Genomic DNA, 26,686 nt, shown 5'->3' with positions numbered 1-26,686 from the left:
CTCCCTGCAAACAGTGCACCAGTGCCATTAAGCCATACCGACGACCGAAACCAGGTATTTATCCTATTTCCAATTGAGAAAACCTGCTTTCGTGCCAAACCCGAGCTAAATTGCTTTGAGAATTAAGTAATTTAGTAAGCTAAGCTACTTGATAGTACTGAAATACTCTGAAATAGGCCAATTGTGTCCAATTTCCTTGAATCCTTTGCCCCTGTCTTTGAACCCACAAGAACCAAAGATGGAAGCCCCAATTGCTTTGAATGTCATGCCAATTACTACTCCCCACAGAGATTTAAACCATCTTCCCCTGGTTGACAAAGATTTTCAGATTAAAGATCTCACCTTTGATGAATCCCCACTGAAATTGCATTGCAGACACCGAGATAACTACTTGAACCATGCAGATAAGATAGGCCTCTGGGAATCAAACCTACCCAAATATCAATTCCTTAGTGTTCATGTCTTCCCGGAAATTGTTCACTACTGTCATGCAAACTATGACTCTATCATGAGAGCTGTAATGTCCCTAGATCAGAAAATCCTATTTACTATCACTGCACAATTCATAAATGAGATGTTATAGTACAACCTGGTGAAAATCTTACCCCCCTTACCATTATTGACTTGCTTGACAGATTTTCCAAGCTATCTAGTTCTAGAAGTACTCAAATCCTCCAGACTTTCATTATTGAAGAAAAATACATGCCAAAGGACCCCCCTCCTTACATGTCATCCTACTTTTATGATCTGGGCAAAGATATCACATCAATGATATCATGCATTTTAGGTTTTACCACTAGTGAATATGTAGATGATATCATTTTTGCCTACATGTGTATTTTTACCCCTAGCCAGTCTCCTGCAGTGAAATTTGATTATGCAAAATTCATCTCAGATGCATGAGCAATTTATGAGATTGGAAAATGAAAAGGTGTTCAAATATTCATCAGTCCTGCACCATTTATTTCTTTACTATCAGACTGATAAGTTTCCATTCTCTGTCCAAAAACTTGATACCAAAGGTAATCCTAGATCTGTCGTCTTCTGGACCCCTCTGTTCCACATGTCTAATTCTCCCTACCCATATACAAATTTCATTGATCTATTTGTACACCCAGTGACTACCATGTTGTTAGGAAGCCCTCCTCCCAGAATCAATGCAGACATCAAGAGGGTCTTGCAATTGTCTAAGCAATACAAAGTATGGGATTGGTACTTGTACCAAAACCATACAGAGATCAGAATCTATGGATGTGAGTTGCCACCTTACAAAATGCCAAGGTATTTCTATATGAGATTATTTGCTCTAGAGTACTATAGGCAAATGATCAATTCTGATGAGATTCATTTTGTTAAGGCCAAGAAGAAGGCCCAACTAAGAATAAAAGATCATCTTGGACCATTCATTTGTAACAGTAGAGAAGCAGGAAAGGAGGCAGATGAAATCCTCCAAAGGTTGAGATTAAAACAGAGTTTCAGGTGGACCTATGATCCCCACAACTTCATTTGTGATAGGAGGCAGAAAAATAAGCTATCTCCTTACATCCACCATAGGATCCCAAAAATTGAACAATATGCCAATCAATCTGAATGGAGGGAAAACACATTAGTAGATCAAGATAGTACACAGGTTGCAGTTGACAATGTATTGATGGATTTAGATAGGCTTGATGAAGGTTTATTTGTACAGGTGCCTGGAGAAACTCCATCTCAAAGGCAGTCACAGGAACACAGTGGACAGACTTCGGAGCAAGCAGGGCCATCAAGCCAACCAGGATCATCAGGACAAGCAGCATCACTAGAACAAGTAGAGCCATCAAAACAACAGGAGCTTTCAGAACAACAAGAAGAATTTGAACAACCTGAAATCTCAGAGGAGCTTGCTCAACCTGAACAAATCATGAGCAATCCTCCTGTTTTGCAGACTCCTCTCAATGAGGAAAGAAACCTTAAAAGAGACAGAGAGGAGGCCACTCCTTCTAGTAGGCCTATTGATCAAACTTTTGCTAAAAGGCAAAGGTTAAACCCATATGCAGAACAAGAGTACACTGAGGAAACAACAGGCAACATAGTGGCAGAAAGGACAGAAAGTGGGCACACTATCCCTTCAGGAGGTTCACCATCCACCTCACAGTTCCAGGTATTAGAAAGGCAACAGAGCACAGAGGTATCTTCCTTCAGGGCTCCTTCTGGTCAGAGCCAGGATATCAAAGAAAAGTATAAAGAGATCAAAGCAAGGAATGAGAAACTAAAGGTTCAAACCTATGCTCATTATCTCAGAATGGCTCCAACCAACTAGACAAGGCTGATGTCAGCCTTTGATATAAAGGAAGGCAAGATGCAGATGAGCTTTCTCAAGCCAACTGTGCAACAACCAAGATCAATGGTTGACTATTTGAAAACTAATTTTGAAGTTTTGGCAAAGGATATTCATCCTATTGACCAAATAGAGCTGCATAAACAAACAGGTGAAATGGTCTACTCTACATTGACCAACAAAGCAATCACAGCTCATCAATTACAAAACTCACTGCATAACACATCTGCACAACTTCAATTGGAAAAGGCCTCTTCTCAGGCCAAAGACACCAGAATAAAGACTTTGAGGGACTTGATCATAGAGCTGGGACATGATCGCAAGGATGTCAAAGCAACAAAGCAATTAATAAAGAAGAAAAATGATGATATAGCTGCACTGAAGAAGCAGCTTAAGATCCCTCCTCTTCACCATCCTCAAATTGCTGAAGTTATAGAAAAACAAAAGGAGGAAGAACTTATGGATTAAGTTGAATGATCAATTAAAAGAAACTGAGAAAGAATTGGAAAATGTGATACGGTCTAAGCAGAGTGAGCTAGCCACAATTCCTTAGACTGTAATACCTACAATTTCCACTGCAGTACCCTCCACTCTGGCAACCTCCTTGGCCCCAACACTTCCACCAATAACAAGATTGCCAGTGGCAGGTACTACTTCAGCCACAGGTACATCAACCAATACAGGCCACTGAGCTCAAGAAACTCGGTGAACAAGTGAAAAATTTAGAAACTAATTGCACACTTGCTCAAATTCAGCAGAAGGAAGAGTCCCAGAAAAATCAAAGAATGGTAGATAGGATTAAAGCCCTTGAAAAAGACTTAACGTTGCAAGAGCCATTGGGAGATATGAAGGATATTCTGTGGGCCAACATCATTGGTTCCATCAATGATGTTTGGCCTTCAATTCAGGTTATTTTCGAGCAAACTGAGTTAGTCAAAACAACCATGGAAGCCATACAAAAAACAAAAGAAGAACTGGGAGACAAGCCTGAGGAGGCAAATCAGTTGATAGATTTTTTGAACAGTAGAAACAGGTATCAGCTGGATGAAATGGAAATTCAGGACAAAACAACAACTATTATTGAGATAAAGAAGGTTCTTACTAAAAGGAACCTGATGCTTAATTTGGAGAAAAGATGTCAAAGTATTCAAGCAGACATCGACAGTTTCATGTTGAAATATGGCATTCTGAGAGAAAAAGGACTTCCTAGTCCTCTGGTCATACATGAAAAATTATTGACACAACAAGATTACATCGAAAGACTGAATAAACAGGCTAGGAGCCAAGCTAGTTCTTCAGGAGTAAAAGCATTACCTACAGGAAAGTTACTTTATGATGGCCTGGAGAATCTGTTCTACATAGAACATGAAATCAAACACTTGTTCACTAGCAAACCCAATTTTGTCAAAGATACAGAAGCCGATGAAGTCTACAGGAAAATGATCAAAATAAAATTACCAGATATTGAATGGTGGACCAGTTTTACAGATTTACTATAAGTTACTATAGTAAATCTAGATGATAAAGATGACTGCCAGGTGAAAACAGGTAATACATGATGAATCAACACAAGTAAAGAGTATCAGTAGTTCAACGATAAGAGTGAATCCAGCACATAACTACCAAGGCAACTGCAAGAGCCAAATCCGAATTCCAGCAGCTAACACATTCACAAATAAAGGGACAACAAACAAACGGATTTCCATCTGTCTCTATCTTTGTGTTGAAGATATTTATTAATTCTCATATTGTTATGAGATATTTTGTATCAAATTTTGTATAAATACTTCACAAGTTGAAGTAATTAGTGTGGATTAAAAAGCATTTCTGAAGACATTTTGTTTTAAGCTAAGGAGCTAATGTACTCAAGACTGGACTGGTTTATTGGATTATGAAATAACGCTGAGGACATTTCACTCGATTCTTGTGCACATCTGGAACGAATATGTATCATTTTCTTATGTTTAAATACTGTATTCTCTTTATGTCATGAAATATTCTTGTGTGTTTCTTATGAAATCTTAAAAGCAAACAAGGAATGATATCATCAGAATTAGCTTAAGTGCTCTCTGTTTTAACTGTTTGCTTTATTTATGTTTTCTTCTACACTGCCTTGGTCTGGAGATTCTTAATTGCCTCCTCACTTCCGTAGTTTACCCCCCTTTGGCCCATAGTATAGGATTCTTCACTGCCCTTTGCTACTGGCCATCCTTCCCTTCCTCATCTTAATCCTTGTTAAGGATTCTTCTTTGCCCTTAGCCCTGGTTAGGATTCTCATCCCTTCAAAATCTACAGATTTGCTCTTGCCGTGTTAGCCTACCCTGTGGACTCTTACCTCAGTGATAAATCAAATCCAGTTAAGCCTTTCTTGATTGACTCCATATCCCAATGGCCTAAATATTTGCTGTACCCATCTGTCTTCTTAATTCCCCCACCAAATCAAAACAAACAACCTGAACATTAAGAGCTAGCCTAAAATCATATTCAAACAAAGTTAAATTATAGAGAGAGACCTCTCTGGACTTAGGTTGGCTAGAACCTGAGTCTAAAAGATTGGTTTGTGGTTACCCTGGGCCATTCCTTCTTTAATAACTTCTAAGGAAAAAAACTGAGTGATAATAGATATCATCACAAGATACTAAAAAATGCATGCTTATATGCTTATTTGAGCCCTCCATTTGCAATTTAACATCAATAGCCATCAAGGAATCCAAGGAGCCTCCCACCTTCAAGGTACAATAGGGAATAAGCCTTAAGGAACAAGCAATCAAGTAAATCTTTAAACCAATAGCTTATGTATGCTTGCATTAGTCATATATAAACCTAATAATATTTTTAAGGCATGGATGTAAACTTTGAAATGTCTACCAGCGTAGATCCATCTTAACATTGCAACTACCAAGTGCCGAGAAGGATCGAATCTCACAAGATGCAAGCCTCTCTTTGAATGCAAAACTTGGAGAGAATTGATTCCTTGCGGTGCTTGGTATATCCGGAGTTAAGATGGATCAATACTGGTTATTAGTAATAATGTTTATAATATATGTTTATATAAAAGTTCACATCTATTATTTTCAATTTTATTAAAACCCTTTCACATGTTTTATAATTTATAATTTAATTTTTAAATGTGATATTCGTAGCATTGATGATATATATATATATATATATATATATATATATATATATATATATATATATATATATATATGTAACTTAGAAAAAATGATTATTGCAAATATTGAATTTTTATATATTTATTAATAAAATTTAAATATGAAGTTCTGAAATATAATGGTTATGAATATGAATTATTATTTTAATTTATACAGTCAAATGGATCTTTAATTTATAGTTACTAATATTTTATGTGTCTCACATTTCTATGTTTAGAAATATTTTTATTTTTAATTATAAGTTTATTAATTAAATTTATTAAGTTTTTATATGCTTATTAATTTTCAGTATGTTGAAAGAATGGCCTGTCTGAATACAAAACCACAAGTATGCAAAAGTCTAGTGAACTCCCATTCCTGAACAAGAACATAAGGCATGCAAGAAAAAATGAAAGAAATAAAGAAAGAAATTTATTAATGGTTACAAATGACCAAATTAGGTCAGTGGGACTCAAGAGTGCAACCAACCATACAAATATAAATATAATGTCATGGGGAACCAAAAAATCCAAGGCATTTGGGAATAATAGCTCAATGGGAATAATATTAGTGCATACAAGAATCTTTAACGTCAATTTAGCTGACTGCAAAGACTCCTAAAATGCCGACGTAACATCTAAGGATACTCGTCAACAATTTGAAGATCAGTATAAGGAGTCAAAGGCCAAAATTCAAGGACTTGACTCCTTTTTGGGATGCTTTGCCCTTTTTCTGGCACAATGTGGCCTTACAGAGTCTACAAAAAAAATTTGATCGTGTCTGTTGAGTTTGACTGGTCCATCTTGGCAAAGTCTAATAATCCTGTCCACAAATTTTCCACTCTACATTCAACTTAGTTTCACCAATTTGACCTCCTTTTCTATGTTAGGTTTGCTTTCTGCTTTCTTGTTGATTTTGTTCCATTATTTGATTATGCCTTAAGTTTTGTCCATCTGTATGGCTTTTTTACGTTTTGTAACTCTATGCAGGAAGGCATTAACGGGCATTCTTGAGAAGGGTGGATTCCCTTTGTTATATGCTGGATGGGGTGCAGTTCTGTGCAGGAATGTGCCGCAGTCTGTGATTAAGGTGCATGAATTTTTAAACTAAATGGTTTAGACGTGTGGGGTTATCAACTTTTAGCTAGATTGACATGCTGATTGTCTTTTCTCCCCCCTTTTACATTTTTGGGATTTGTGAGAGAGGCATTGTGGAAAGAACAGATAACAATCTAAACTGTGTTCCTATATCAGACACAGGAGACAATAATAAGTGTTAGATCCTTAAGTCATAATGAAAAACATAAAGATTTAGGCTTCTTGGTCATTATTTCTGAAAAATTTGCAGTGTATACCATAAAGCTAAAGTTCCCGTGGCATGTACTATTTCTTGACTTTGACAGTTTTATACATACGAGGGTTTGAAGCATTTGGCACTGCGTAGGCATAGTGCACAAGCCCACCTTGGCACTTTACAGACGGTTTATTTTCTATCTGTCTCTGAGATGTTGCTTTGTAATTCTTGTTCTCTATTTAAAGTAAAAAGTGGTCATTCAATTTGAAAATTTGGGAAGTTGAAAAAATAACACACCCCCGGCTCACAATGACTATGCAATAAGTGCATGTGGTGACTGGGTTACCTCAAAGCCTTTTATGATTTGAAATGGACAGCCTTTTCTAATAATTGGTGGGCAAACTCTATTGCAGCTTGCATTTGGAGGATTAGCAGGATCAACTGCAGCATTATTTACAACTCCTTTTGATGTTATCAAGACGAGGTTACAAACACAGGTGGGTTCATCCAATAGTTTTGCTTGTTGCTGCTGGTCTATTGTCTCAACTGGGTGCACATTAAAGCTGAGTATATATTTTGGTTGAATTGTAGCTAAGCTGTTGGGATTTCATGAATGGTGTTTACCTCCTTGAATCTTTGCAGATTTTATATATAATGCATTTGCAGCTTGGATCAGAAAGTATAAATTTGATTGACACCTGTCACGTGATTCTTCTTTGTGGATAACATGGATTGAAACTATAATCTGTCGTAACCAGTAACAATGGGAATGCTACAAATTACCCCCTGGAGTGAACTCCTCATGGCAAGAATTATAAAAGGTTACTCACAATTGGCTAAAGAATGCGAAATCTACCCTCAAATATGGATTTCCATGCAGCTAGTAAATTGTAATGTTTTGATGATCCTGTTAACTTTCTGAAAATTTTTGAAAGGAGGTCAAATGAAGCCATTGGTGATCTCAAGCATGCCTTAGAGGTGGAGTTAGGTCTCAGGGGTTGAAGTCTAGGCTGAACTGCTATGATTAATTTCCACATTGAAAGTAAATAAGGGTCAGCTTCTATGTTTGAATTAAGCATAATCATTCATCATTAATGACAAGAATCATCTGTGATCACTTTTTTTGGTGGATTTCCACCACCTTCTTTGCAGTTTTTCTTAGAAAGAACAATTGCAGACACTGGATGCTTGATTTCCAGATTGGAATTACTACCATAGCTACTAATAAACCCTTGTAAGTCACCCTCAAAGCAATCCTAACAGAAATAAAGGAACATATACTAGAACACATCCTTACAAGGCAAGCAAACAAGCATGCACCCTTATTAGATTGAGAAGCTTGTTAACTTGCTACAGTGTAGTGCTTTCTTCTTATTCACTCCTTTTTTACCAAAAGCTAAGTAGACATTAGGTAAATACTTAGTGACAATAAGTCATTGGAAGGACCATTTGTCATCCTCAAGAGATCATCACCACTTCCACCTCACGCAAAAAGGACTTCAAATTATAAGAAGCCTACTCCCATCCCTTAGCAAGCTTAGTTTTTAAAAGTGGTCTGAGTCATCTTGGACTTGGTCAACTTGGCCAAGTTGACTGCCAGCAATATTGACTCTGCCATATACTTAGTTCAGACTCCAGAGGGCCGATTTGGTACTTGTTGCATGAAAATGTAGCACATTAGTGCAAAGCCTTACTAAGCAACCTAGATTGAGTGCAACGATGGGACAGTCTCCATTGTCACCACAGTGATTACTCCCCTTGTCCTGTGGTTGGAGAAAATCCACCACAAGGGAGGCTTCCTAGTAGATCTTCAGGATCGAGTAACCCAATTAGACTTTAGGCTAAATGGCCCCTAAGTGTTATGCTACAAGATTCACCCAAGATAAGATAAGATAATTATATTAATGTCCAATGAATGACCACAAAAGATAAGTATGCAATGATTAGGGTTTTGGGTGATTTATGATATAATTTCTAGAGAGTGAGTTCAAGGATTCCAATGGCTCTAGAACACATAGGTTAACCAATAGAGGCTCAAATAGGCTCCCAAACACTTGCAATCAAGGAATTATACTTGGATGTCATAAAATAGGGTTTTAAGCAGCAGGTTACAACATGCAAATAATGTATAGCGGCGATAAAGATAAGCTCTAGAATCTATGATAAAGAAGTGTAAAGTTAGAGCTAATAAAAAGTAAATAGAGGAAATAATTACAGCAATTTTCTGTGGTTTAAAAGCGCATATGAAAGCAGAATAAACCCTAGACGTCAACTCTAATTTGTGGTTGATAAATGCATGTGAAATGATATTTTTTGAGCCGAGAGGCTCATTCTACAGCCCAATATGAGGGGATGTGTAACTTTGTCCGTCCATCCGTGCCCCTTTAAAATAAAAATTATGTTTTAAATAGAAAAATAATGTCCAATATAATTAAAAAATTGAATATGCTGTAAAGTAATTAGAAGTAACAAAAATGTGTGAATCAGATGTTTAAATCTTATACTTTTCAAAAATAAAAATAAAAAATAAAAATTATGTTCTAAATAGAAAAATAATGCCCACTATAATTAAAAAAAATTGAATATATTCTAAAGTAATTAGAAGTAAAAAAATGTGTGAATCAGATGTTTAAATCTTATACTTTTCAAAAATATTTCAACAAGAGATTTAAATAAACAATTTGAAGATCTATGTTAACTAATTTATGTAGATATCAACTTCATGTATATCTATATATAGAAAAATTATGTGTGAATCTTATACTTTTCAAAAATAAATAAATTATGTTCTAAATAGAAATATAATTTCCACTATAATTAAAAAATGAGTATGCTGTAAAGTAACTAGAAGTAAAAAAAATGTGTGAATCAGATGTTTAAATCTTATACTTTTCAAAAAATAAAAATAAAAAATAAAAATTATGTTCTAAATAGAAAAATAATGCCCACTATAATTAAAAAAAATTGAATATATTCTAAAGTAATTAGAAGTAAAAAAATGTGTGAATCAGATGTTTAAATCTTATACTTTTCAAAAATATTTCAACAAGAGATTTAAATAAACTATTTGAAGATCTATGTTAACTAATTTATGTAGATATCAACTTCATGTATATCTATATATAGAAAAAAATTTAAGTTTTGATGTTTAAATTTTTGTATTTGGTCTTATATGTACTCTATTTAGCATTCAAAAATACAATTTAAACAATGAAAAATAACACCTTGTATTTTGCACTCTAAAAAAGTTTGCACGTGAAGAAATTTGATCCCTTTCAGCTCATGTTAGATCCATACTTGAGATGGATCTATGCTAGTTTTTTTTCCAAATAAATGCATAACAGTCCTAACCCTACTACAAGAATATCCAAGTCAAAAAATGCTGAAAATTAATGATTTTGTTGTAACTGAGCCCTAATTTACCTTAACACAAATAAAAAATGAAAATATTTAGAGTTTTTTAAGGATTGTCACAAGAGATAGGACTAGTGCCTTTCTCAATCTAGGGCTAATGGAGTCTAGGAGTAGAAATCTATCTAGGAAAAGAATTGGATGTGGATTCAAGGAAATTGAGGAAGGAAAATTTTCGTTTCTCAATTCTTTAACCCTAGTGCTCTTCTATTTTATTTGGATGTGGATTTAAGGAAATTGAGGAAGACATATTTTCGTTCCTCAATTCTTTAACCCTAGTGAAGGTGACTGACGATCAGACGCTGGTGATCGTACACAGACTATAGGGTACTCAATGGTATGCGAGGAGGAGCATCATTGCAGACTCCAAGTGCAGATGAGTGTTTAAGGAGTCTAGGGCCAACATCCTGCATAGACAAAGCAATCGTTTTTTGCTTGACGGTGGGGACCACATTGTCAGCGTTCATGGATGAGCAAGCTCATAATCAATGTCACATGATTTGGGTTCGACAATGAGTAGGTTTGGTTTGAGTTCGAATTTTTTGATGAGGTTAGGATGAGGTTCGCCATTAAGTTCATATATATATATATATTAATTTAAAATGAATTATAGGATAAAATAGTAAGAAATCAACATTAGTAAACATAAAAAATGCTATCACAGACATGGAAAATGCAAGGATAAATTACAAGCTTGAGTTGTGACATGAAGTTATGAGTTTTGATCTATGGACTTGGTCAATGGCTACAAGGTTTGCCAAACCTCAAATTTTTTTTAAGGTTCGCCAAAATTCGAACCTCAAGGTTAAAGTTCAATGAATCTTGTGACATAGCTCATAATAAAGTAAGCTGATTGATAGTGACAATGCGTCCATCGAGGGGAAACATCAAATTGTTCCTCAATTCTTGAAAGGGAGGGAGTTAAACCTAGGCCACTAAGAGAGAGAGAGAGAGAGATCAAATGAGGTGGGCTAGGGTAATTGTGCCCTAGGGCATTAGGGTTTCAATAAATTTTCTCCCTTTCAATTGCAATAGTTAAATTCAAACAATCAATGCGTTCTACACACAATAAGCTTAACGGAAGGATACCGACATTCACTAGATTGAATCAGTGCAATACATATCAAATGATTCATATCAGACCAATTCTTATAGATGCACACAACATGATGAAACCAAGAGAACATAAAATATTGTTCTATATAATTTTGGATGCTGATCCTACTAAATGTACCAGTTTTGGCTTGAAACAACCTCGACCTTCCATGTATTATTCAATCCATCCATCTATTCTGATTTCTCCTCCTGTATAGGATCCAAACTGCAGAAATAATCTCTTGTACACCATAGATTGAACTTGGATCACAAACTCGATTTTCTATAGAAATCACAAGTTTGATCGCCAATAGAGATACTCTTGCCTACCCTAGAACTCAATCTAGGTACTTCAGAGGCCACAAAATAATGGGGGAAGCCGGACCGCACTTTGTCAGAATCTTTTAGGGCTCCAGGTCAGTGGAATCAAATCTCAGGAAACCCTCCTTGTTGATCTTCAACAACTCGGACATCTTATGGAACTTCAGAATGAATCCGTTCAATTTGACTATCTTCATTTTTCCCATAATCGATTTCAGGAATACATCTATTTCAGGGATTTGTAGCTAGTTTCTCCCCACTGTAGTGGGCTAGGGTAATTGCCCTGTAGGGTATTAGGGTTTCAATAAAATTTTCCCTTTCAATTGCAATAGTTATATTCAAATAATCAATGCGTTCTTCACACAATAAGTTTAACAGAAGGATACCAACATTCACTAGATTGAATCAACACAATACATATCCAATAGCCCACCTGACATAACTAAATGATTCAAATAAGATCAATTTTTATAGATGCACACAACATGATGATACTCATTCCACATTGATCAACAAACCCAAATTACAGTACAACAAACCCTAACCAGAGAACATAAGACACTGTTTTATATAATTTTCGATGCTGATCCTACTTAATGTACCAGTTCCAACTTGAAAGAGCCTCGACCTTCCCTCTATTATCCAATCCAACCTTCTGTTCTGATTTCTCCTCCTGTATAGTATCAAAATTGCAGAAATAATCTCCTGTACACCAAACATTGAACTTGGATCACAAATTCGATTTGCTATTGAAGTCACAAGTTCGATTGCCAAAAGTGATACTCTGGCCTACCCCAGAATTCGATCTAGGTACTTCAGAAGCCATAGAATAATGGGGGAAACCCGACTACGCTTCATCAGAATATTTTAGGGCTCTAGGTTTGTGGAACCAAATCACAAGAAACCTTACTCGCTCAACTTCATTAATTTGGACGTCTTTTCGTTCTGCCCAGAATCGATTTCAGTGATTTGCGGCAATTTCACAGGGGGCTAGCTGTCCATACAACGGTCTTCCGAGACAGTTTAATCATAGAAAAAAAATTGTTGCTCCTTATATGAAAAGTTTCTCCTCTGCCAAAAGTTAACTTCGCAAGGTTTAAGGCCTCAGAAACTTCAATTTGTCTCAGAATTAATCACAAAACAATTCGTATACCTTCGTATTGGTCTGTCCAAGAAATTTGCTTTCCCTCCATATCAAATCGCACTACCCAAAATTCCGTCCTATCTGCATCAGAGGGGGGTTAGAAATCCGTCCTGACTGCCACAGAGAGGAGGGGCCCAAAAATCCGTCCTGTTTGTGGCACAGTGTTAAAATTGGCGACTAGGACCAAACTTCACATGGGTTATCTTATTTATGATAACTGATATTTTTCTTGGATTCCTCTCTTCGAGAGGTGTAGGATTGATCTAAAGATCATTCGATTCGGACATGTACAAATAAAGTTATGAATTTATTGAGTATGGACAAATTGTCAAGGTCGGCCAACAGAGTTATGTAGGCTCAGAAGCTCAACAGTCATGTCTATTCATCCTCAACGTTTGATATAAATTCATGATGCCTGAGCCTCATTTAGACACACTCATCTTCTCACATCTCTGTCTCTCCTCATTTGATTGGGTACACATTTCTGGGCAGTCTTCTCTCTCACACGTGCGAAGGAAAGAAGGACAAAATTTTGTTTGCTACGTTGACCAGCGTTGACCGAGCTGTTGGGAAGCTGTTTGATTTCGTTGACTTGATGCGTTGACCTATTTTGACTTCGATTTGGGTGAGGAATCTCTTCCCTAGCAGGCCACAGATCTGCGCACAAAAACCGAGGCAATCTGACCTCCGCTTTGACTAGCATTGATTGTACTAAGGCTGGTCGCAGGGTTGAATTTTGTTGACTAGTTTTGACTAGACTTTTTTGGACTGTTTTGGGCTGATTAGACTTGCTGTTTGAGGCCGAAGTTGACTGGGTTTAACTGAGCTGAATTGAGGAAGAAATCTACCTTGTTGACCAACGTTGACTTTTCTGGATAGGGCTCTTTTGCTGCAGTCATAAATTATCAGAATTTGTAAATTGTACTATCTCTCTGCTGAAATATTGAAGACTATAAGAAGAATTGATCAAGGTTTTCCCCACATTTGGGTTTGTCATTGGCTGGTGCCACATCTTGTGTCCTCTTGTCTTGGCTTGTCTTCTACTGTTTATGTTTATGTTCTATTTGCATTTTACTATTTTGTTGATGTGATTGCTAAACTGGATATTGATATTGGGCTAGTAAAGAAATTGAAGTAAAATTGCTCTAAAACATAGAACATACCATTGTTGCCTAAAATTAACATGGTATCAGAGGTGAAGTGAAGACAAAGCCCAAGCAAGAGTGAAAGAGCAATCACCAAAGACAGTTGGACAAGGACAAAAGGCTCAATGGGTTCCTCATCCTACTTCTCGGTTGAAGACAAGCTCCATGATAAATTTGACTATCATGAATGGAAGATGTCTTTTAATTTGACCTTGGAAGAACAAGAAGTGATGGATTATGTGAAGGGTAAAATCACTGAGTCTTCTTCAAATGCATCGGTTGCTGTGGAGACCAAGTACAATAGGGCTGAAGTAAAAACAAAGAAGATTATCAAAGATTCCATTGACAAGCGCTTGGTGGCCTACATCTCTGAATTGAAGACCTCTAAGGAGATCTACGACAGGTTGATCAGAATGTTCAAGGTTAGTAATGCTAATCAAATTCTATTTCTCAAAAATAAGTTGAAGGACATTAAGAAGGGCAAGGACGAAGATATTCAATCCTACTTCTTAAGGATCATTGAGATCAAGAATGATCTACTTTCGATTGGAGAAGTCATTCCTGACAGGGAACTTACTCTCACCACCCTTGGAGGACTCCCATCTGAATGGTATGTATTTAGAACCACTATACTCAACAATGATTGAATTCCAGGGTTTGAAGAATTGATGTCGAGATGCATCCTAGAAGAAACAAGAATGGTGGAGCAAGAAATGCCTTCTAATAGAAGCAACCCCACTACATTCTCCGCTCATGCCAAAAAGAGAAATTATGCAGGGTATAAAGGTCATCTCCACGGAAATCCTGGATCTAAGGGAGGAAGGAAGGGTAAGTGCTTTGTTTGTAATAAGTTTGGCCACTATGCAAGGGATGTCCAAATAGAAGGGACACATCGCATGATGATGATCAAAATCATTCCAGGGGCAACTTCAACAACTACGATCAAAGTATTGGCAGGTCTAATGGCAAGGGAAAAAGGAATGCGGGACATCAAGGAAATGGTCGACCCTCTAAGAAAGCAAGGAACTCCAGGTATGAAGAATCAAATGTTGTTAACAATAAGCAAAAGGAGTACTATCTTATATCGACCCTCTCCACTACCTCTCCACCAGACACTTTGGGGAATTGGCTAATTGATAGTGGTGCCTCAAGGCACTTCACCGGATACAAGGAAGCTCTCTCTAATCTGATAGAAAAGGAGACAAACTTGGAGATCATCCTTGGAGACGATGCCACCTATCCCGTGAAGGGAGTAGGGAATGTTACCCTTCAATTGAATCAAGGTAACACTATTCATTTACAAGAAGTACTATATGTACCTGATCTCAAGAAGAACCTGGTGTCCATTTTGGCAATGGAAGACAAAGGATTCAAGGTGGCATTCATCAATGGAAAGGTACGTGTTTGGAAAAGAAATTTTAAAGATGATTTTACTCTTGGGTTCAGGGTTGACACTTTGTATCAAGTTGGAGGAAGAAGTCCATTGGGAGCCATGTCTTGCGGCAAATCTCTACAATCTGAACTATGGAACCAAAGGTTTGCCCATCTTCATTATAAGGCCCTACTCGATGTGAGACAGATGGTGACAGGTATGCCCGAGTTCAAAGTAGAGCGTGAAGGTGTATGTCTGGGATGTGCCGAAGGAAAACTTACAAGGGGACCATTCCCCTCAAGTAATATCAAGACCACAAATATATTGCAATTGATCCACTCCGACATATCTAGTATGATGCCCGTAAACTCTTTGGGAGGATACTTATATTATCTCACCTTTATGGATGATTATTCTTGCAAGACTTGGATCTACTTCTTGAAGAAGAGGATGAAGTGTTCACCTGGTTTTGACACTTCAAAACCTTGATCGAAAACCAATCTGAGAAGAAAATCAAGATATTGAGGACTGATAATGGGATAGAGTACGAATCCAATGAATTCCAAGATTATTGCAGAGAAGCTGGCATTAAGAGGGAGACTACAATGCCATACACTCTCGAGCAAAATGGTGTCGCTGAAAGGAAGAATCACACTATTGTAGAAGTTGTTCGTGCCATGCTTCATGATCAAGGGCTTTTGAAGTTCTTATGGGCTGAAGTTGCAAGTACCACCATGTATATTTAAAATTGATGCCCTCATCAAGCATTGGACTCCAATGCTCTCGAAGAAATGTTCACTGGTAAGAAACCTGATGTCTCTCATTTTAGAATTTTCGGAAACCCGATATATTTTCATGTGCCGAAAGAGAAAAGAAGCAAATTGGGTGCATCTGGGAAGAAAGGAGTCTTTGTGGGCTATATTGAAAATTCTAAGGGATATAGAATTTATGTGGCTGGTCAAAGGGAAGTTGAGATAAGTCATGATGTCACCTTTGACGAAGATATGGCCCTCAGGAAGATCAACAACCTTCCTATCCCAAGGAAGGACAAAGAAACTGACATCGGAAATTAGGTTACAAAAGAAGATGAAACGATGCCTGATGTTGATGAACCTATGGATCCTATAGATCCTCCTCATGAGCCTTCCTCCTCCAAGAGGAGACCCTCATGGCTTAGGTAGACTCTTGAAGATGCCAAGAGACATATTGCACCAAGGGGGACTTTCCATGAAAGCAAGAAGCCGAATAGCTATAAAGGATGCTTGACCGTGATGAGCATTATCATTTAAAATGAGCCTTCATCCTTTGAAGAAGTCGTGAGGCAACAAGTATGTAAGGATGCTATGAATGAAGAATACAAGTCAATTATGAAGAATGATGTTTGGGATGGGGTCCCTAGACCCTAGGACAAATTGGTTGTCACCTCTAAGTGTCTCTTCAAAATCAAGCATGGAGCTGGTGGAAGTGCTAAAAAGTTTAAGGCTCGCTTTGTTGCTTGAGGCTTCTCTCAAAAGGAAGGTATAGATTACGATGAGATATCTGCACCTGTTGCCCGATACACCACCTTCCGCTCGATCATAGCCCTTGCTGCCTCACAAGGATGGAACCTACATCAGATGGATGTCAAGACCACTTTCTTGCATGGTTCGATCAAAGAGGAAGTCTATGTGGAACAACCCGAGGGGTTTGAGGTTCATGATTGGGAATCTCATGTATGCGGGTTGAAGAAGTCTCTCTATGGTTTGGAGCAAGCACCCTGGGCTTGGTATGAGAGGAGCGATAACTATCTGATGAAGCTAAGATTCACTAGAAGTGAAGTCGATCCGAACCTTTACTTTAAGGTTGAAAATGATAAACCTCTTGTTTTGGTACTTTTGTGTGGATAACCTCTTTTTGACAGGTGCAAACCCTCTTATTCACAAATGTAAGAGGGAGTTGGCTTCTGAATTTAAGATGAAGGACCTAGGACCGATGCACTACTTCCTAGGGTTGGAGGTCTGGCAAAAGTTAGGTGAAATTTTCCTATCTCAAGGAAAATATGTTGTGAAGATACTGGAAAGATTTGGGATGGTAGACTGTAAGCCCGTGACTACCCTGATGGAACTTAACTTTAAGAAGTTATGTGGTAGTGCTGCCGGACCTGGATTGGGAAATGCTTCGAGTATCATCAACTCATAGGAGCACTGATGTTTTTGGTGAACTCCCGTCCGGACATATGTTTTGCAGTTAACACATTGAGCCAATATATGGTTGAGCCTCATTATATACATTGGATTTGTGCCAAGAATCTTCTGAGATATCTTCGGGGCACAATCACTCATGGACAGAGATACACTGCCGGAGATGTGAGGCTGCATGGTTATTCTGATGCTGATTGGGCTGACAGTATGGTGGATCGTAAGAGCGCTTATGGATGCTGTTTTTCTTTGGGTTTTGCTGTGATATCTTAGATGAGCAGGAAGCAGAAATTGGTTGACTTGAGCACCGCTGAGGCCGAATACATAGCTGCTAGTATGGCCTCCTGTGAAGCTGTATGGTTGAGGAAGCTCTTCAGTGCGCTATTTGGAGATGTGCTGGATACCACCGTGATCCTCTGCAACAACTAGAGTGGGATCCAATTATCAGAGAATCCCGTGTTTCATGATTGCTCCAAGCACATAGATATCAGGTACCACTTTATCCGAGATATGGTACAACGAGGAGCAATAAGGCTCCATCACATTGGGACTGATGAGTAGGTCGCTGATATTTTGACAAAGCCCCTAGGGAAGGTCAAGTTCTTGGCCTTCCGAGAACGATTTGGAGTTGTGGAGAGACCCTCTTATGAGGGTCCTGTATGATATGGACATTGAGCTCCGGGGGGCTTGGGGTACTTCTTGGAGCGATGAGCAGCCATAGGGTGAGTGGTTTAGCCTTCCCCTAGTGTTTTGCTGTGTACAAGGTGAGTGGTTCAACCTTTCCCTGTGATACCCTTTGGCGACTTGTAGGCAGGATGAGTGGTTCAACCTTCTCTTGCTGAGACATCCTACCCATGCAGTCTGGGACTCATAGGAAGTACCTCTCATCTAGCCAATGAGTAGGAAATGAGGATAGGAATCGTAGTACTACAGATGGATGCATTGTGTACAACCGTACTCCCTATGCTAGGATGACTGATATTGGTCTGGGATCAATTGGAACTGACTTCAGGTTAGTAAGAGTGGTATGAGACACTCTCTTTTGATTGGAACTAACTTCGGGTCAATAAGAGTGGTATGAAACACTTTCTTTTATTTGAGACTGACTTAGAGTCAGTAGAGAATGGTATGATATATTCTCAATTACTTTTTATTCTTCATAGTTCAACAAAGTAGAGCAGAGAAGTGCATTGATGGTAGAGATAGTACAGACTGACAGATGGATTAGCAGATGAAATTCTCCCTAGTTGAGAGGCAGTGTTAAAATTGGCAACTAGGGCCAAAATTCACATGGATTATCTTATTTATGACAGCTGATATTTTTCTTGGATTCCACTCTCAGAGAGGTGTAGGATTGATCTAAAGATCATCCAATTTCGACATGTACAAATCAAGTTATAAATTTATTTTGATTATGGACAAATTGTCAAGGTCGACTAGCAGACTTATGTAGGTTTAGAAGTCCAACAATCACGTATATTCATCCTCAACGTTTGCTATACATGCATGATGCCTGAGCCTCATTTAGACACACTCATCCTCTCACATCTCTCTCTCTCCTCATCTGATTGGGTACACGTTTCTCGGCAGTCTTCTCTCTCACACGTGCGAAGGAAAGGACAAAATTCTGTTTGCTGCATTGACCAGCGTTGATCGAGCTGCTGGGAAGCTGTTTGATTGCATTGACTTGATTCGTTGACCTGTTTTGACTTCGGTTTCTGAAGAAATTTCAATCCGCACTCTGGTTATTAGTTTTCCTTATCACTCCATGCATTTAGTTTTAAATCCCAGCATGATAAAAATTCTAAACTCTGGAAATGACAATAATTTTCTAAAAACACAAATTTAGAGATTTCACAACTGCGGAAATTGCAGAAATAAAACACAACAAAATTATGACAGCCACACACAGAAAATAACACAGTGATTTTTGGTCAATGTGACCCTGGAAAAACCCCCTACAACTCTTGGGGAAAACCAGTTTGAGAGCTCTTCTTTATTTCTGAAAATGCTTTTACAGAGAAACTAAAATACACAGTAAAAATTCCAGCAACCACAAATTACAACTTATCTCGATTTCCGTGCTTGAACTCCACCTCAAAAATTGTGCCAATCAGCAAACAACCAAAATAGAATTTTTTACAACAATAAAACAACATTAAATGTTGTATGGCCAGCCTCGAAAAACGTGCCCAGAATTTGTTGCCCCGCTTTCTCGATTTCTGTGCCTTTCTCCTATTGTACGGTTTTTCCTTGGGATGCGTGCCAATAAACGCTGCTGCCCAGATTTGTTGAAATGTCTTCTTGTTGCTCTCCTTCACTTCCTCACTACTCAAAAATTTTCTCCTTCCTCTCTCTTTTCTTTCTCTCAAATGCTCATGAAAGAATGAATTCTCCTTTTATTCTCTAAATCACTTTTTGGGTTACCCTAAGATCTAATGGCCGAGATTCATTTAGATCTAGAGATGAGAATAAATGTGCATTTAATTCTCAGTTTCTGTTTTTTAACTCACCCACTTAAATAAAGAGCCACTTAGCCTTTTATTTCCAGTCACTTTTTCGCTTTCTAATTCTTCATTGACTTTAATAAAGTCACTTTTAAATTAGAATGTAACGTTACCACTTATAAAGTCACTTTTAAATTAGAATGTAACTTTACCACTTATAAAGTCACTTTTAAATTAAATTGACTTTACCACTTATATAGTCACTTTAGGAGAAAAATAAAAAATAGATTTGGACAATTTTCCCTAGGCCAAAGATCAAAGCCTTAGGGAACCACTTGTCCTCTGGTACCCAAATTTTAACACTCCATCTTACCAAGGAAAGTGTTCTTCACCCCTCCCATCTTGTCTCTGAAGTAGACATGCTTGCCCCATGGTAAGGCTTTGGTGAAAATGTTCGCTACCTGCTCATTTGTGGAAATGTACTCAAGCTTGATAGCTCCCTTTTGGACAGAGTCTCTAATGAAGTGATACTTTATCTCAATATGCTTTGACCTGTCATGAAAAACTGAATTCTCCTTGAGTTTTGTGCAACTCTGATTATTACAGTAAATTACTGAAGGTCTCAATGCCTGATCAAATAGACCAAACAACATCTTGTGAAGCCATATGGCTTCACAACTATCCAAACTAGCAGCGATATACTCTGACATAGCTTAACTCAATGCATTTGACTGTTGTTTCCGGCTGATCCACGACACAACTGCTGAACCCAACCCAAAAAAACACCTGAAAGTACTCTTCCTACCTGAAGCACAACCCGCCCAATCTGAATCTGTGTACCCTGCCAGTCTCACTCCATCACCCTGTCTATAATCCAGACCAAAATCCACAGTCCCCTGCAAGTAATGAAGAATGTGTTTTGTAGCCACCCAGTGCACTCTCCTGGGCTCACACATGAACTGACTCATAGTGTTAACTGCAAAACATATATCTGGTCGAGTGTTGACCAAATACATCAAACAACCAATCAACTGTCTGTATAGAGTAGGATCCACCAACTTGGAATTAGAAGCGTGAAGCTTCTTCCAGTTAGTGATCATAGGTGTAGACATGGGTTTGCAGTCCTCCATGTGAAATCTTCTAAGAATATCCACAATGTACTTCCCTTGTCCCAGGAAGAAATGCCCCTCCTCCTGCCACACCTCTAATCCCAGAAAATAATGCATCAAGCCGATATCCTTCATCTCAAACTCTGAAGCAAGATCTCTCTTGCAGCCCTCAATGAGTCTCTCTGCACCAGTGATGATCAAGTCATCAACATACAACACCAGAATGAGAGGCTCCTCACCCACCACAATGAAGTATAGGTTCAGATCAGCCTCACTCTTTGTGAAATCACACTGTTGCAAGTATGTATCAATCCTAGAGTACCAAGCTCTAGGAGCTTGCTTCAGGCCATAGAGTGCCTTTTTCAATCTGCATACATGGGACTCCTTCCCATGCACCTCAAAGCCCTGCAGCTGCTCAATATAAACCTCCTCCTGAATGAAGCCATTGGGAAATGCGGTCTTCACATCCATCTGGTGGATCTTCCAACCCATCTATGCTGCAATTGATATAATGGAGCGAATAGATGTATACCGAGCTACGGGAGCAAAGGTCTCCTCATAGTCAACTCCCTCTTACCTGTGAGAACCCTCTCGCCACAAATCAAGCCTTGAACTTCTCGACGCTGCCATCTGCAACATGCTTTATCTTGTAGAGCCATCTGGAGGTAACAACTAATTTACCTTCAGGCCTCGACACTACCTCCTAAATATCGTACTTCATAATAGAAGAATACTCCTCCATCATGGCCTCTCTCCAGACCTGCTGACAGGCTGCCTCCTCATAACTAGAAGGCTCAAAGTCAACAATGCTTGTTACCAGTGCCATGCAACTACAAAAACGCTCAGTTGGTTTACTCTCTCTAACTTGTCTCTTTGGCCTAGCAACTGATGTGGCCTCGTGCAAGGTATCTTGAAGCCACTTGGGCTTCCTCTTCCCTGAGCTACTTCTCCCACCGGAGTGAAAGAATCCTCATCATCATGAGAACCTTGAACTCCTGAAGGCCTGCCAACTAATCTCATGCCTGAATCTGTGCCTGTAGATGTTGAAGTATCGTGCGAATTGTCCATTAGTGGACTACCCTTTGAACTACTCTGTGGACTGACCTACATGCTGCCCGAAGAACCACGCACCTGACTCTGAGAGCCACTGCTCACTGATGGACCTGACACTGTAATTGATGTACTGCCTGATCCCTGTGACTGGCTCAACTGCTCTTGAGGGTTTGGTGACTCTGAATACTCTAACTTCCATGATCTCCTGAAAGCTCTCTCCTCCTCGAACTTCACATCCCGGCTGACAACCACTTTCCTCTACGCAAGAATATAAATTCGATAAGCATTCGAGGTCTCGCTATAACCCACAAAGATGCCCATGTCTGCAGTGGGCTCTAGCTTGGTCCTGTTCTCCTTGGGGACATAGGAGTATGTAAGGCACCCAAATATACGAAAGTGCCCAACATTAGGTTTCTTCCCAGAAAAAGCCTCCTCCGGAATCACATTCCCCAAGGCATGATGTGGATTACTGTTCTGCAAGTACACAACAACGTTGCAGGCCTCTACCCACAAAAGTAAAGGTAACCCCTGATCATGAAGCATGGCTTTGGCAGCCCCTGCAATGGATCTGTTCATCCTCTCTGCAACCCCATTCTGCTGGGGGTAGTAAGGAACTGTGAACTCCCTCCTAATGCCTGCCTTAGCACAAAAATCAACAAACTCACCAAGGGTATAGTCCCCTCCATTGTCTGACTTGAGGACCTTGATCTTCCTACCTGTCTGGGTCTCCACAAGAGCTTTGAACTCTTGAAACCAATGTTGCATTAATTGTTATCGGGATAATATTGACGCGAGGAAAAAATCGGAAAAAATCGTAATTATCGGGAAAAAATCGTTTGGTACAAAAATATTCATTTTTTTTTTCAATTTTTTTAATATCTAAACCATCTACAACATAAAATAAATAGATTGACACATAAATATGATAAAAGAACTAATATAGAAGATGTTTAATATCATTTCTAGTGCTAAAATCACACATAACATTGAATCATGTCCTGAATAGTAAGTCCTGACTCCTGAGTCCCAACTCAGCCTCAAACTATCAACAAAAAATACAATAATGTATCTCATCATGTCATAATGTCATATACAATAAAATGAAGAAAATAACTAAAGTCTAATCCTATTGATTTCCTTTGCCCCTCTTGCGAGAAAATGCCACAGCTTTCCCTTTCCCTTTCCCTCTAGATGTAGATGCTGGTGCTGGTGGAGTTGGCAGTGTAGTCTGCTATGCTCTAGAAGCTGAAGAACTAGAAGTAGGAGCTATAGGAGGTAGACCACGTCCTCTACTGATGGCAGGGGTGGCCCGGGCAGGTGGTGTCACCTAGAAACATTACAATTTCCCAATCCTGAAATCCTGAAAAACTAATAAGTCTGCTGGATTTTGAATGAAATGTAAAATTCTACTTTCTCCATATGAAATTCAATGAGGGCAAAACCACTCTCAAACATCCTGAATCATTTCATGGTAATGTTAAAAATTTAAGTAAAAGGATGAAAATGAAGATTAAGGAGAATGTCACTTTTACTTTAAGAATTTAACATTACCATGAATAGCATATCAATACTAGGGCCTAGACTTGATCATTAAGCTGCCCCACTCAAAAATTATTTGTTTCTTTAAAAAAAATTGCATTTCGAACATTTAGCATCCCTTATAAAGCCTCGCTAAAATTATTTGTTTCTTTAAAAAAAAATTGCATTTCGAACATTTAGCATCCCTTATAAAGCCTCGCTGCCCCGATTGCCCACGATAAAAACAGGAAAAAATCGCGATTTTTTGGAAAAAAACGGGTATAAAAAAATTTGGTGATAATTTCGGATATTACTCGCGATAACATCGGCAACAGGAAATTATCGCGATAAAACGATAATATCGCGATACTATCGCGATTTTAACAACACTGCTTGAAACCGCTTGAAGACCTCACTCTTGGTCTTCAAGAAATAAATCCAGGTCTTCCTGGAGTGGTCATCAATGAATAAAACATAGTACTCGTAGCCACTCAAGGATACATGAGACATCCGACCACTCACATCAGTATGAATCAAGTCAAGGATTCCAGTCGCTCTACTGTCATTGCTGGGAAAAGGGGATCTGGCAAACTTCCCCATAGCACATCCTCTGCATACATCAAGGTGAGTGATTAGAACTGAAATCTGGCACACCAGTGATGATCTCCCGCAATGTACTCAAGGCCCCATGATACATGTGCCGCATCCTACGGTGCCAAATCTCACACAACTCTGAACTGCTAGATCTGCTGTCAGTCCTATCTCGGGTGCTGCGACTCAATGCCATCAGGGGCTGGAATGAGAACTTGTACACCTTGGCATGGCGCACACCAATCTCTCTAGTTGAAGAAGCTGGAGTTCCCCTAAGATATATAAGCACCTGCCCTCTCTTGAACAACACATCATACCCTCTATCCTCAAGCGCTGAGATGGATATCAGGTTCTTCTTCATTCCAGGCACATATAGAACATCTGACACTTTCAAGGGAGGTTTGGGTTCCCTATCAAATGTCAATGTCCCCACACCGACTGCTCTAACAATGCTGTCATCACCAAGTACTGCCTCCATATCAGTATCACCCTCTGAAAGCTCTAAGAAGTACTCTCTGACTCCTGTCATGTGGCTGGAAGCACCACTGTCAACATACCAAATGCTAGAAGATGCTCTGCTAGCAGCAAGGAATGCACACACTCCCTCTGAACCTATATGGCAGGTGATCCTGGAACCCAAATTCTCGATCAAATCTCTCTGAGAAGCTCTCTATCTCTGCAGAAGCTGCCATGGGTTTGTCTTTCCCTTTCTTGTTCTTCTTCTTCGGACACACAATAGCAGTGTCCCAACTTTTGGCAATTCCAACATTTGACTTTGGAATAGTCCTTCTCCTTGTTCTGCTGCTTGCCTTTACCTTTGCTTTTGCCTCCATTGTTGGAAGCTTGCTTCTTTGCTTTGCCCTTCATACCTCTTGCTAACAATGCCACATTGTCATCCTCCTCCACCTGTTTGGCTGCCCCAAGATGGTTCTTTCTGATCTCATTCTGAATGCAATCACCCCACAACTTCTCCCAATTGGGAAGGTTTTTTCGTGCAACAATGCCATCCACAAAATTCTCCCAAGTCTTGGGAAGACCATTCAAAGCAATCCTCAACAACTCAGTGGATGCAATGATCCCACCTACGGCTGCCAACTCATCTCTCACTGAAGTGATCTTTGTGAGGTATGCTGTAGCACTGTCAGTCTTAGCCATTTTAATGGCCTTCAGTTTCTCCTTTAGGACCATTTTTCTGTTTTCATTTGACCTCTGGTAAAGACTGGTCAAGGCTGTCCACATCTCATGTGCATAAGTCTTTCCTTTCACATGAGGAATGACATGATCTTTGATTCCTTCCAGAATCAATCTTTTTGCCTTAGCATTCTTTTTGTTAAACTCTGCCAACTGTACAGGGTCAACAAGTACTACTACTGGGTTCTGTGTGGCATTTACCATAATGCCCCAGACTTCTGCTTCCTCAAAGATGCTTTGGATTCTCTCCTTCCATGCACTGCAGTTGTTCTGCCCATCCCACCTGTCTTCAACTCTCAAACCCAAAGACATGTTGCACTGCCCTACCAAACTGAAATTTTCAAATCTGTGGTAAAAGTTTCTGTTTTCTGTGTAAAAATCAGCGTGCTGTCCCAAACTGCACTTTTCAACGAACCAAGCTTTGATACCATGAAGAAATTTCAACCCCCACTCCGGTTATCAATTTTCCTTATCACTCCATGCATTTAGTTTTAAATCCAAGCATGATAAAAATTCTAAAATCTGGAAATGACAATAATTTTCTAAAAACACAAATTTAGAGATTTCACAACCACTGAAATTACAGAAATAAAACACAACAAAATTATGACAACCACACAGAAAATAACATTGATTTTTGGTCAATGTGACCCTGGAAAAACCCCCTACAACTCTTGGGGAACACCAGTTTGAGAGCTCTTCATTATTTCTGAAAATGCTTTTACAGAGAAACTGAAATACATAGTAAAAAATCCAGCAACCACAAATTACAGCTTATCTCGATTTCCATGCTTGAACTCCACCTCGAAAATTGTGCCAATCAGTGAACAACCAAAATAGAAATTTTTACAGCAATAAAACAACTTTAAATGTTGTACGGCCAACCTCAAAAAATGTGCCCAAAACTTGCTGTCCCTCTTCCTCGACTAAGTCACCTGACACGAGGATTTAGGATTCGTAGGATTCAGGATTCGTGGTGTCGGATTCGGACACGTTGACCCCCTGGAACAGGACACGTAGGATTCGTTATATATATATATATATATATATATATATATATATATATATATATATATATATATATATATATTAAAAATTAGATATTTCTTACACAAATTTTAATTAATGATACAAATTTATTGATTTCAAATATAGATCTTCATCTATAGCTATTAGCATGCATAGCACATACAAAATACAAATACATGTCAATCTATTATCTATTTCTTATGCTTGGCCCTCTTGCCACCACAAGAAATGTCTAATTTTTTAGTCTTGTTGGAAAATCAAGATCTTTGTCATTAATATCACCCTCTAAGCATTAATATCTAGAGGTATCTTTGTCAT

At 38.6% G+C, this 26,686-nt stretch overlaps 1 protein-coding gene across 4 annotated transcripts in view; it reads left to right on the top strand.

The window, feature by feature from the left end:
- The window catches only part of LOC149148015 (mitochondrial aspartate-glutamate transporter AGC1-like), a 118,517-nt gene that overhangs the window by 73,434 nt on the left and 18,397 nt on the right, over positions 1-26,686 (top strand). For all 4 annotated transcript variants that reach the window (XM_089446012.1, XM_089446011.1, XM_089446010.1 and 1 more), the window contains exons 5-7: positions 6,462-6,561; positions 6,875-6,952; positions 7,179-7,262. In XM_089446012.1, the coding sequence (XP_089302138.1) occupies positions 6,462-6,561; positions 6,875-6,952; positions 7,179-7,262 (262 nt within the window). The remainder of the gene's footprint in view (positions 1-6,461; positions 6,562-6,874; positions 6,953-7,178; positions 7,263-26,686) is intronic.

The sequence above is a fragment of the Pinus tabuliformis genome, chromosome 9 (genome assembly GCF_031772625.1).
Source record: "Pinus tabuliformis cultivar Carrire ecotype Pingquan chromosome 9, CPIR1, whole genome shotgun sequence".
Classification (NCBI taxonomy): domain Eukaryota; kingdom Viridiplantae; phylum Streptophyta; class Pinopsida; order Pinales; family Pinaceae; genus Pinus; species Pinus tabuliformis.
Note: the sequence above shows the minus strand (reverse complement) of the source record. Positions and strands in the feature narration are given on the sequence as shown.